The sequence below is a fragment of the Sabethes cyaneus genome, chromosome 2 (genome assembly GCF_943734655.1).
Source record: "Sabethes cyaneus chromosome 2, idSabCyanKW18_F2, whole genome shotgun sequence".
Lineage (NCBI taxonomy): Eukaryota > Metazoa > Arthropoda > Insecta > Diptera > Culicidae > Sabethes > Sabethes cyaneus.
Genome location: NC_071354.1, coordinates 32,385,056 through 32,398,422, shown reverse-complemented (window position 1 = coordinate 32,398,422; position 13,367 = coordinate 32,385,056). Strand labels below are relative to the sequence as shown.

General features: G+C 40.5%; 1 protein-coding gene across 1 annotated transcript; it reads left to right on the top strand.

Annotated features, from left to right (window-relative positions):
- The first annotated feature begins 1,019 nt into the window (after positions 1-1,019).
- On the top strand, positions 1,020-13,367 carry LOC128735244 (solute carrier family 26 member 10-like). Its single transcript, XM_053829740.1, has 6 exons — positions 1,020-1,796; positions 1,860-1,964; positions 2,046-2,187; positions 10,140-10,744; positions 10,807-11,189; positions 13,208-13,367. The coding sequence occupies exons 1-6, from the start codon at positions 1,020-1,022 to the stop codon at positions 13,365-13,367; spliced, it is 2,172 nt and encodes a 723-aa protein (XP_053685715.1).

The following is a 13,367-nucleotide window of genomic DNA, read 5'->3' as shown; positions in this document are numbered from 1 at the left end:
CTCACGCAAGCTTTATTTCGTCCTATATAGAATGATTAATTGTATTCATTCTAACCGAACAATTCAGTTAGATTTGAGGTAAATGTCCTATGTTAGTTCTGCCTTTGAGCACTAATTTTTTTTTACATCGTAAGCGTGATAAACCACTGACTTTTCCCGGAACTGTTTTTCTTCTATTTCTTCTGTTCTCGTCGAGTCGATTCGAGCCACATTCAGAAAATTTTTCGTCCTGGTCAGGGTTGAACACACCCACCCGCACTCTACGATCTATAGTTACCCTTTTACTTTAGCACCTCTCTGTCAGCCGAACCAAAGAAACGTGATCTGACGTGCAGAAAGTAAACAATACAGGGTAACAGGGAGAGGTGTCGCGCCATCGCAACAAACCAACAAAGTGTCACAACGAAGAAAAGAAACACATTGACTGCGTATTCGGTCAAACCTCAGCCGATCAGCCGACCGCAAACGATTATGAGCCAAGTTTTACGTATCAATTAGAGCATTTTAGCATGTTTAGCGCCTGAAAGGTAAAGAATTTTTTTTGCCACTCATCAAACAAGTTGTTTTGATTTCTGGCACTACCAGAATTTCGCTGTTATCAGCAGTCGATTCCAGTGTTAATTTTTCGGCGATTTTTCTTTCGAAAGTATTTTCAATCCATTTTCTAGTAAATCATTTTATTATTCTCCGATATAGTTTCCATACTTAATATGGGTGAAAGTTTTTAATTCCATTTTACTAAACATTTGAGTTTTTTTTCCCAAAAAAAACAACCATTTTTTTCGTTTAAAATCGTACAATATCCTTGCCGCAATTGGTTGCATTTTATTCGCGCGTAACCGCGTTAATAGATCGTGACATCAGGGCAGGCTCCAATAAACATAAAAGCATGTTTCAATGGAGACGGAGTGGTTATTGGATTTGTGGTCTTCACAAAAGTAACCGATACTGGTGCAGTGAGTGGTGTGGTGAGTGTTTTGAATCCGATCCTAGTTAAAGTTTTGGCACCGAAGAACAGGATGACTGGTGGTGGACAAACCAACAATGGATATCAGCATGAGGCGGAAGAAGTTAGAGTTAAAGCAGACAAGCTGCAGTTGACCATGGCCCGGCCTAACTATCAACAGGAAGAGCTGAACACGGAAATGAATTACAGTAAACCGAAGCGACGAGTGGCGGATGAAGTGATGAGTTCGGTCAGAAGCTTCAGTATGGCAGACTACATCAAAAGTGTGTTCCCGATCGTTGCTTGGATACCAGAGTATCCCTGGAAGAGTTGGTTCATGGCTGACTTGATCAGTGGGTTTACTGTCGGAATTATGCACATCCCTCAGGGGATGGGGTATGCCATGTTGGCCTATTTACCTCCAATCGTGGGTCTCTACATGGCCTTCTTTCCGGTGATAGTGTACATTTTCCTGGGAACTTCACGACACAATTCGATGGGAACGTTCGCTGTAGTCTCAATTCTGATTAGCAAGACCATACTGCAGTACTCCACGGCTGGTGGAGCAATGTCTGGTAGTGTGGCTGGCAACGATACACTAGCCGCAGTTGCTGGAGAACAGATCGTTACCAGGGGACCTATCGAGGTGGCCGCCACGCTGACATTCGCCGTGTCCCTATGGCAGATTCTGTTTTATTTTTGCCGAATGGGAGTACTTTCGTTCCTACTGTCGGAAACGCTGATTTCCGGTTTCACAACCGGTGCTGCCATCTATGTGTTCACATCGCAGGTTAATCTTTTGCTGGGTGTGCCGCTTCCTCCGATTGTTGGAGCCTTCAAAATTGTTCGAGTAAGTGAAGTGTGAAAAATTAAAAATTAGATTAGGTTTTGATTATTTTGTTTGAATTTCTAGCAATATGCTGCCATTATTGCGGCTCTCGGCAAAGTAAACTACATATCCGTATCGATATCTCTCTGCACGATAGCAATACTTACCTTCAACAATGTGTATCTTAAGGTAAAACGCTCGCTGCTTGCTTTATGGTAGTGCTAATTAAAACTAATAGGATATATTTTATCTGCTCACTTTACCAAATAGAAAAAGGTAGCAAAATTTAGCATTGTTCCGGTTCCTGTTGAGCTGATACTCCTAATCATCGGTTCGCTGATGTCAACACATTTCAATCTTGCGAAGGATCATGCCATTAGAACCATCGAGCACATACCAACTGGTTTTCCTGGTAAGTGCTTGTTTCAAACCTATCTTAGTGTATCACAAAAACGGTTGTCTTTCACCAATAGAGGTTTTCCGTCAAAAATATTTTTTTACTAAATGTTCGGTTTGGCTCTTAGAAATGACACCCATATAAAACTTTCTTTATTAAAACCTCTAACTACTGTAAAAATGAAAAACTAAAATACCTATATTTCAACCCGTCTCTTCTCGGATGTATTACATGCCTTTTTGTACCAGTGTCCTCTATTTTCACCACTTCGAAACCATTTGTGCCACTCTTTACTCTTATGGCAAGCAACACACGAAACGAAACAGAAGGTAATCATTAGCTTTTCATTCGTTTTGTCCTTTTCACTCAACCGCTGATACACATATGTCAAAAACTGTTGTGCAATGCTGCCAGAAAATTTAAAAATTTTGATAAACAGTGCAGCCGAAAAGAATTTTTTAAAACTCAACATTCGTGATTTGGTGAAAAGAAACTCAACATTCTTGCAATTTGCATTGTTTAGAAAATCGTAGTAAATTCTAGAGTCAACGAAAAAAATATATTTTTGCACCATTGTCACCCGTATTGGGAGTACTTTCGAGAAAACATAAGAAAAGGAGGGGTATGATCTGATAGAAAACCTCTATTCCACAATATTTTCCCGTAAGGTTATAAATTTCTTTGACTTCAACGAACACATTATAAGGCATTTTTTCAAAACTATATCGTATCAATAAAGGACAAAAAGTTTTAGAGTTTCATCCAGATCCAGATTCTGTGAAAAATCCAGTAAATCTGGTAAAGGCTTCTTCCAAAATTTTCCACGCTCCAAAGAAAAGCAGAAAGAACTACACTCCAAGTGAGGCAAAATATTTTTTTCCTATTTGTCAAATCATAATTTTCTTGTGGTTAAAGTTTCCCAAAAGCGCATTTTGTTGTTTCGGAACTACGACCGGAACACTCGATTTTCGACATTTTAAAAAGTTAAAATCACCCCAGGTAACCAATAAGCATTTCCAATGCAGTTTAAGTGCAATCCAATAAGCATTTAAATCGCCTTAAATGCTACTTAAAATCAATTTTGGCAAAATATGTGACTACTTTGCTGCTGGCCTTCTTGTAGTGCTGATCATCCCGAGCAGGAGCGAAGAGCAAAATAATATAAAAATAATATCAAACTGTGTTAAAATGTTATATTTTGTTATTGAATAGATATGGAGATACATTGATAACACATTTTGTTATTGAGTAGACATTTTAAACAGGGGTTGTAAGATGAGTTTAATAACTTTAATAAGATTTTGTTATCATATCTTATTTTGACCTCAAAATGACATTCGATATATTTGATAAAAAAAATTTATTGATTAAAGAGATTTTAGATTATATTTTTATAAAATGATATTTTAAAATGATTTTTTAATATCTCATATGCTACTGCATTTGTTATTCAATACCTTAATAACACTAAAATATGTTATTCTAAACTCTGTTTACAATCATATTATTGCTTTTTTATTCAGATATCACAAGTAGTTATTCTTTTGACCTTAAAGGAGCAAAAGTTTGATATTATTTTTTGTTATTTTACTATGCCAGCCAAAACAAGACCAAATTTTGATACGAGTTATTCGATTTCCATAACACATTTTGATATCATTGTGCTCCTCGCTCCCGCTCGGGGTGCTTATTTGCAGTTAGTTAGGCCATTACAAATATTTTTTAAAGCTTTTGTCCCTCCGGTGTCCCTCCTGAAGGGGGGAGGCGAAAAAAAACAAAGATAGTTTTTTAATCGAGCAAAAAAAATGGATTTTAAGCATTTTTACTCCAATAACGAGCATATTGATTTTTTTGGAATATCTCAGAAACGTGACGAGATAGAATGTTACTGTGTTCTACAAAATTATTTCTTCGAACAAGACGCATTTGGTAATACATAACAAAGTTCGAAACTGTCTCACTAGGTGGCGCAAGTGGTCAAATTATAATCTTATGATGATATCTCATGACTATGATACTATAGAAGGTTGCTGTTTTTGACAAAGTTGTGTATCTAGACAAGACGAATTTGAAAATGATCGGTTAAATTCGGAACTGTTCCGTTAGGTGTCGCAGTTGGTAAAATCATATTTCTTTTTGCGATATCTCTGCTTATGTTGAATAGGCGATAAAGTGGCTTATCTGGTCTGGTAAAGAACACCAAAATGTTTGCAAATAGTATTCTCTTGGCGAATTTCCCAAAACAGAGTTTGTCAACAACTGAATAGTGCACATATTTTAGAGACAATATACATCGAGATTCACTCATCTAGAGACACATAATACTTATTCAACTTAACAATCCTGTAATATTCTTATTACGGTCACTTATATCATACAGGAAATAACACACACGTAGTACAAGGAAAGGGTGAAGTATTCGAGCCCAATGAAAAAAGCGTATGTTCAAGTCTCGCCTGGGCGGTGCCGCTACAGAGTTAATAGGATCTTTGCACTAGCCCCGTGATTTTCCTGCGGCTAAACGGCTGCGAAGCCTATCGAAGGGTCAAGTTCTGAAGGATGTTTATACCCATGGTTTTGCTTTGCTGATCAATCTAGATTTTACCAGATTTCTTATTGCATGCCCGACAAAGCTCAAAATCTTCCAGATATTTGTTAATGTCCAAGATTTTTGCCAGATCTCTGTTTCTCCGTCCTGTCATCACTCCTAATTTCAGACTACATTTTGTATCTGCGTTGAACAAAACAGGCAAGACGGTTCCCGAAAAAGTCCTCCCTATCGGTCAAATTGATCGCCAGATATTGGCCAGACATTTATTCGTGTTTGCCAGATTTTCGAGTAATCCTATTAGTGACTCAAACATTCTCTAAAATATTTTTGAACAATGTGATAGAAACGCGGCATGGGTTTCCAGGAATCTTTTTCTGGCGACATTTTTGCTAGACGATGTACACGACGAAATTGCATCGTCAAAAGAATTTTGATCAGTCTGTGCTCTTCTTCTCGTCTTTTGATAAAAGTTGAATAAATACGTATCAATTGCTTCTTTTAGGAAGCCATAGAAATAGCTGTTGATTGGCTGGAATTTATAACGGCATCAATGGTGAAAAGGACAGGATGCGTTATCTAACGTGTTTTGACTACACAAACCGCTTTGTAGAGAATAGCAGTGTTCTATGTCATCATGGTTCCGCAATATTCCGAAAACAATTTGATTTTCTCATCATCACCACCGAAATTTATTTACGATCATCGGAAGTATCTTGACCTGATAAACAACTTTATCGAAAACATCAACCTTCTATCTCGTCATGGTTCGGAAATGTCGCCAAATGAATTGAATTTCACCGTATACTCCATCTAGTGGACTGGTTCCAAACTTCAGTGTTCGTTACCAAATGCGTCTTGATTTTACAAACCACTTTGTAGTAAAAAGTAACCTTCTAGCTCATTACGGTTCTGAAATATTCCTAAATGAATTTAATTTCTTCATTATAAACGCCATTTAGCGAATCAGTTTCGACCTTTGTCTTATATCACCGGATGAGTCTTAACTAGATAAGCAACTTTGTTGAAAGTCACAACCTTATATCTCTTCACAAACTAGAGCTATTGCCCGTCGTGTACTCAGTACACGACTCGACCGCTTGCGCTTGTGTAACTTTTTTCATTTCAGAAAAGTTACATTAGTGGTCGCGCTGATGTATCAAATATAGTCCTCTATCACCCCATGAAATATTTGCAATATGTAATCAAAACAGACCAAACCTCGTGTCTTTAGTCCTGAAATGCGGTCAACAACACAACACCCGCCAGGGCATATGGCTCGCTGGTACCCATGTACCTTTGAACCACAGAGGCGTTGGACAAAAGGAGACTGCACAACCCCCCTTATTAAGCTAGCGACATGGGTTGAGTTATTTTTAGACACAAATTGTGCCTCTTCCTCCGTCTACTGTAGAAACCACCGACCGAGAAGTTTTTTTTAACTATCTTTGTTTTTACTGGCGGGACGACGACACTATGCAAACCCTTGCAACTTACAAGGTACAGTGTATGACGCTGTTCGTCTGTCAGCGTGTTAGCCGCGATTCTCAGCGCTGGTTTTCGGGGAAAGGCTCCGTTTCTATGAAACAGACCAAACCTCGTGTTTTTAGTCTTGACTTTGAAATGCGGTCAAGCATATATATATTAATATTTTTTGATGGGTCACAATAACCCCCTCTCCTCCTCACCTTTCCACTCATTCCCCTCCATTCAAAAAATTCTTCATTACTTTCCCCTACCGTCCCTTCATCAATTGTAGAACCACCGTTTCAGAAAATATTAATATGTACTTAATCAGCCGCAAATAAGCATTGTCAGCACTATAGGAAGGCTAGCAGTAAAGTAGCGGTATATTTCGCCAAAATAGCATTTAAGTTGATTTAAGGGCAACAGGTTACGATAATAACGCGGGATTTATCCGCGCAGGAATACCTTTTTCAATCTCCACTATAAAAGCATCACTGGCTCTCATATCCGATTGACGGCTTTCCCGTCGTGATTTAACGCCACCTCCAAAGTTCAACTTTGCTCAATGCCATCTCATTTTATTCGACCAGCCATATACATCGCCCGTTGAGTCGATCGATTTTATCTCACATACCAGATGATGAGCGTGCAGATATCATCGGATCGAACGTCGACTCATACTCCTTCAACTCTTACAAAACAGAAACTCGGTTCCGGAGCTTCGCTCGCCTGTTCGAGCTCTAAAGGGAGTTCCTTGAGCTTAGCACTAAGTTGCACCATTTTCAATTTCAGCTGTGTTGCTGTGAATCATTAAGTTTTTCTAATAACTTTTGGAGTGTACTCTGAGTTCCCTTAACTCATGTGATCATGTTACCATGTGATGTTACAAGGTTACATTTGATAGCAGGTTTCGCTTCGTTTTTATCAAAATTCAGTAGCATGAGCCATTCAAAAAATCAAAACCTACTCCTAGAGTGCGTAAACATTAGGCGAATCGTTGGGAACCAGTTTTAAATCCTACGGTCCAAGATGATTCCCTTGCGGAATCCCACAGAAAGCCTGAAAAGTCGGTGATAGTAGTAGTCAATCACATAATTTCGTGTTGCTCATTGGCGATGTACTACTGAACGGTGGAAGAGATTGGTACTACTAGCTCGAAGAGTTGTGATGACGCGTGTAGCTGAGAACATTCTGTAATTGTCGACGTTTCTTCTATTTCAAGAATTAGATAGTCTTCATTTCAGAAGCTTTTAGTTTGCTGATGCTAGGCATTTTTGCCATAAAGAGCCAGAGAATTTTGCTCCACGGACAGCTAATTGTTGTGTTCCAGGACGCCGGCCACTCCAGTTGTCCAAGGGTCATCCTAATGGTTGCAACAACAAAGCCTTGATATTCCTCCAGAACAATTCGCGATTTATTATCAGAATGTGAGAGGTTAGCACACTAAATTTCCATCCAGGAACGGAAATATCACATGGAAAATATCGAAAGTAGACCACATCGAAAATCTCTTCTAACTTGCAGTTGGAGGTTTGTCCAAAAAATTTCTATCGCTCCCAGCTGAAGGACGTTAGAAGGATTGGCGGTTTTCGATACAACTTTTTGGCATAATGAGTGGAGGCTAGGTTCGGTCAAAAGACCACATGCTCCTCTGCGTGATAATTCTTGATGAAAGTGATAGCTCCCGGCTGGCACTTTGTACTGCATACCTTCCGGAAGCCCCGAAGGAAAGAACACTAGCTTGAACAGTCTATTCTCGCTGATCGTCAGTCACAGACGGACCTTCTACGGGAACTTGATGTGGGATTTATATTTGAAATAATCGCTACAAATTGCTTCATTACCTCTTTGTTAAGAGATGTAAAGTATCCCAGTCGTTGTTTTCGAGAGTCAAGTAGGTCTCGTCACGATGCTCTTCACCAGTAGACTCGGCCGGCCTCGACTGACGCTTCTGCATAAAGATGACCATTTTGGCCAGGTTGATCCGATCCGGTTGAGCCAGCCCTACGCACAGAGCGATGAGGCCTCCTTGCTCTCGGTATTCAACATCAGCTTCTGTTGCACTTTCCGGTTGCGCAGCACCGTCATACGGCCGGAGTCTGATTTTTATTCGACACTCACGCCTATCTCTAGATCGGAAAGGATGTTGTAAACGCCGGATCGACTATATCCGGCGGATACGAAGAGCCTCACGACATCCAACTTCTCCGCTCGGGGGTGCAGTTGACAGTACGAACAAAGCATCGAGCGTAATTGCTTCTGGACTATTTTTGCCATGTCTGCTGCAAATCAACAGATAACACTGTCAATTTTTGTCTGTACACAATGGGGTTGCTACGATTGGTGATGCATAAATGAATTCAAGACTAGGTGGAAGGGTAATCGCATGAAAAATAGCTAAAATCAGTCTATGTTTTTAAGCATGCGTTATAAAGGGTGTCCCACATCAAATTGCACCACGGAAGAAACACTGTAAAAATTACCTAATTGACCGATCCTTTTCAAACTCTCAGACCATAAAATATAACCTACTAATGGGTTATTTATTTCATTCAATTATTATGGTATTGAAATAACCGTATGCTCGCACCTTACGCTTTACGTTAACTCCACTCAAAAAGTTTTGGACAACATCTGGCTGCAGCTTCTTCTGTACCGAAAACCACTTCCTTGGCATGCTTCCGTAGTGCCTACTTCATAATAGCCCACTATTTTTGGATGGGCCTTAGTTCCGGTGCGTTGGAGGGGTTCATACCTTTGGGTACGAAAGTAACCCCGTTGGCTTCGTACCAATCCAGCAGATGCTTTGAATAGTAGGACCCTCGTGTTGCTTCAACAAAGGAAGCATACGCTTCTATAGACTCTCCTTGAGGTAGATCTGAACGTTTACAGTTTTGGTAGTCAGGAACGGCGCACTCCGTTTGCCACATGCCAAATCATGTATTTCTAGGCAAACTTTGAAAGTATCTGCATTGTACTGGGCTGTGAAATACAGTTTTCCCGGAAGCTGCCAGAAGTCCGCCTTGACATAAGTCTCATTATCAATGATAAGACAACAAGGATTCGTCAGCATCTCGATGTACAGTCTCCACTGGAGAGTCTCCAGTCCCGTGACTTTCCCACCGTATTTTGACGTTCGTCACAATTTGGAGCCTTCTGCACTTTGTACGTATGCAGTCCCTACGATCCTTGGCTTTCTGAACGAAAAACTTGCACAGATTCAATTTTTTGGCCACATCCCTGTCCGAAGCATTGGGATTCCGCTTAAATGCTTTCACGCCACGCTTGTGATCATGATCACTAATAGAACATCCATTCTGACCGCATTTCTCCTGCTGTTCGATGCTCAGAGTTTCGAAGTAACGTTTAATCACACGACTCGCCGTTAACTGCACGATTCCGAGTTGTTTTCCGATGTCCCGATGAGAGAGTTGAGGGTTTTCCAGGTGCTTGCACAACATAAATTCGCGACGTTGCTTTTCGGGTGACGCCATTTTTTCCAATTTTCGAAAAACTGACCGCGATAAAAATACAGTGTAAACAGTACACTCTAACCTACTTCTACCCAAATTTTCAAGAGAAAAATACCCAAGGCCAATTTTCTATCAGCGTTTCTTCAGTGGTGTAATTTGATGTGGGACACCCTTTAGGAGGGTTCTGTAGCCGCAAGGTTACCGAGTCTGCTTTAACAAACGAATGGTCGTGGATGGGTTCGAATCTTAGTAGTATCAGGCCAGTACCAGTACCGATTTTGCGTTATTGGTATACATGGCTAACGTCAGAATTATTGCCATATTTATGGCATTCATTCTGTCACCGTTTTGAGTGGTTAGCCTAATATGTAACAATTTCGTCATGAAGGGCAGAGCGCCCTTGTCAAGAAAAAACAAATTGAAGACCAAATAAGATGAGTTCCCAACATTAATCCATACAATTTTATTTCTTTTCCTAGAACCTGCCCTGCCGGACTGGGACCTTCTGCAGTTGATCATCGTGGACAGCTTCATCGTGGCAACCGTCTCGTACGCGGTAACCGTGTCGATGGGAACCATATTTGCCCAGCGGGAAAACTACGAGATGGACTTCAACCAAGAGCTGCTGGCGATGGGCGCCAGTAATCTGGCGGGTTGCTTTTTCTCCTGCGCGCCCATGTCGGCGTCTCTATCGCGTTCCATGGTGCAGTATCTGGTCGGAGGAAAGACCCAACTGACGTCCATCTTTTCCTGCTGCATACTGGCGGTGGTACTGCTGTACATCGGACCGTTCTTCGAACCGTTACCGGTTTGCATCCTGTCCGGAATAATTATGGTTGCCTTGCGTCGACTGCTGATGCAAGTGACTCAGTTTGTCGATTTCTACAGGCTAAGCACCATTGACGCAGTCGTGTGGATGGGCACTTTCCTGTCCACCGTCCTGGTCAGCATTGACGTCGGCCTGCTGGTGGGTCTCTCGTTGAGTATTTGCTCTATCTTCTTCCGCGGTATGAAATCATACACTTGTTTGCTGGAAAATGTTCCCGATACTGACCTGTACTTGGATTCGAGTCGATACAAGGGAGTAAGTCTGCGGTAACTAAAATTATGTGACTAGAATTTAACTTTTTTTTTGCTTTTTCACAGACAGTTCGTATTCACGGGGTGAAGATATTCCACTACAGTGGAAGCTTAAACTTCGCCACCCGATCCACGTACAAAGCCAGTCTTTGCGAGGCACTGAACCTGGACATAATTCAGGAGCAGAAAAAACGCGACGACGATGAGGCCAAGCGCCACCCGGATTTGCGCTATCTGGTGCTGGATTGCACCCGCATAAGCGACATCGATCCATCCGCTGTTTCGTCGCTCAAGTTGTTGATCAACGAGCTGGAAAATCTGGCCATTACGGTACTGCTAGCCGGTCCGTCCTGTCCGGTTTATGAAATGATGCGGAAGTGTAAGCTGGTGGGTTCGGAAGAGTGTCACTATTATAGTTGCGTTTTTCCGACGGTTCACGATGCGGTTGTGTGGGCAAAGAACTGCATGGTCCGCTGCCCGGGAAGAGTCAGCGTTGTCGGTACGAGGTTCTAAAGACCAAAAAATTAAAAAAAAACTAAAGTGCATTTGTTTTCGGTGTGTAAAAAAAGAAAAGTTAACAGGTATCTTTATAGTTTAAGAAATACAACTTACAGTAGGTATTTAGCTTGATTTATGACGTCATACATTAATATTTTTTTCGATAAATATGATCCGAAAATTACCTTGTCGTTTCACACTCACAAATATCGTTTCAAAAAAATCATGCAGCTAACGGGTGGCAACTAAAATTTTGAAATTTTTTTCTCAGGCTGTCAAGACAAAGATCCATGAAGAAGATCTGATTTACCGAAATTAAAGATACATAATCCATTGTTGAAAAGAAATTAGTGTACATTTGAAAACGGTCCGTTATCGGCTGTTCGGCGAAGCTTTCGTTTGACGTCGAAACAGGAGCGTTGTACGGCCATCATGTCAATTTTGCGAATGCATCTCCTTATCCTACCAATCAACTGTTTGCAATTCGTGGCCTTCCAGTTATTTTTGTACATCAAAGAACTCAAAATACCGAAGAAATCTTCGGTTGGGCGCACTGAGACAGATTTTTCGGGTCGTGGTTTATGGGTAAAAATGGGATCGAATGGGCATCAAGGAACGATTGTGATCTTTTGGCGTAATGCGATGATGCTCTATCCGGCCAAAACACGTATTGTCCATCTGCATGATGTTTTTGTAGAAACGGGATCAAAATTTTCTTCAAACATTTGTCTGCTGCATCTTAATTGATAGCCAAACCAGAGGGCTTGTTGATGAAGAAACGAGAAAAAGAACGATGTCCTTCTGCGTCCATAATTTTGGCTGGTCTTCCACTACCTTGCTTGCGAATAGTTGTTGGGCATCTTAGGATATGGTAAACAGTCGAAGCCGCAACATACTTGCTTGTTAAAAGTTTAAGCCGTATGCTTTTTGCCGAGATTTCTGCAGCAGTTCGTAGAAGTGTACAACGCGCTCCCGAAATGCTTCTTGTTTCGACGCCATTTTTAGCCAAACTGGGCAAACATAAACAAAACAAAAAATATTAACGAAAAGAGGAGCGAGAGAGCTAACACATACATACTCTCATTTCTCTCTGAGCTCGTTTTTTATTGAGCATAAGGACCGCGAAAAAATTCCGAAATTTTAGTTGCCACCCGTTAGGCATTGCAGAACCTCGCAGAACAAGCTGGAGCAATTTTAGAGATTTGCTTCTGTAGAATCTTGTTTTCATACTCCATATACTTTTTTCACGGAAACAACGAAACAATATATTTCACGACCATAAAAAAAATAGAAAAATACGTAAAACCCATGTTAGATGCATTCTAGACTCTTTTTTGACTTATTATAAACTCATTTCATACTTTTTAAGACGTTTTGGTCGTTTTACAGACTAGTTTTAGATAATTTGTAGCTTTCCTAAACTCTTTGATGGACTGTTTTGGGACTCGGTTTAGATTTTTCTCTTTTCTCAGAGCTGATTTTAAGTTCCGTAAGTAAGTTATCATTCCGTTTCAGTCTTTTTAGATTAATTTTAAACAACTTTTAGGCACTTTCCGGTCTTTTTGACCCTTGAAGCACATGTTAGACTCTTTTAAGAATGTTTTACCACAGAGAACAGACATTTATGCTCATATAAAATATCATGCAAATGGTGTGTAAACTTTTGAACAAGACACTAGCGACATCTCTTTTACGGTGCACCAGTTGTTCAATATCCTTGTTGCCATATTTATTATATATTCTTGTCATTATCTATATATTAGAAATACTGGCTACTCTGACGGCAGTAACTGTAGCAACGGTTGTTGCTCGATTTTGTTTATGTTATTTGTTGAACGTCGCTGAAAATGGAAAAATTGAACAGCATTTCAACTTTTCCTTTTATTTTCAAAAGTATGGTAAATTGGTGTTAGATTTAAAGTTTTTTCACATTGGAACACTCGTGCCATTCGATCGTTTTACTCCACAGCGGCGGAACTAGCAGTAACCTTTCATCTGTGAGCCTCGGAAAACCTACCACTTCATCGACGTCCGCCGATGGTGCAGTGTTTGGCATTGTATCAATGATCTCGGAGATGTCGGTCGCTAAATCATGGCTTATTCTCGGTCTGTATGCCAATGGCACGTGA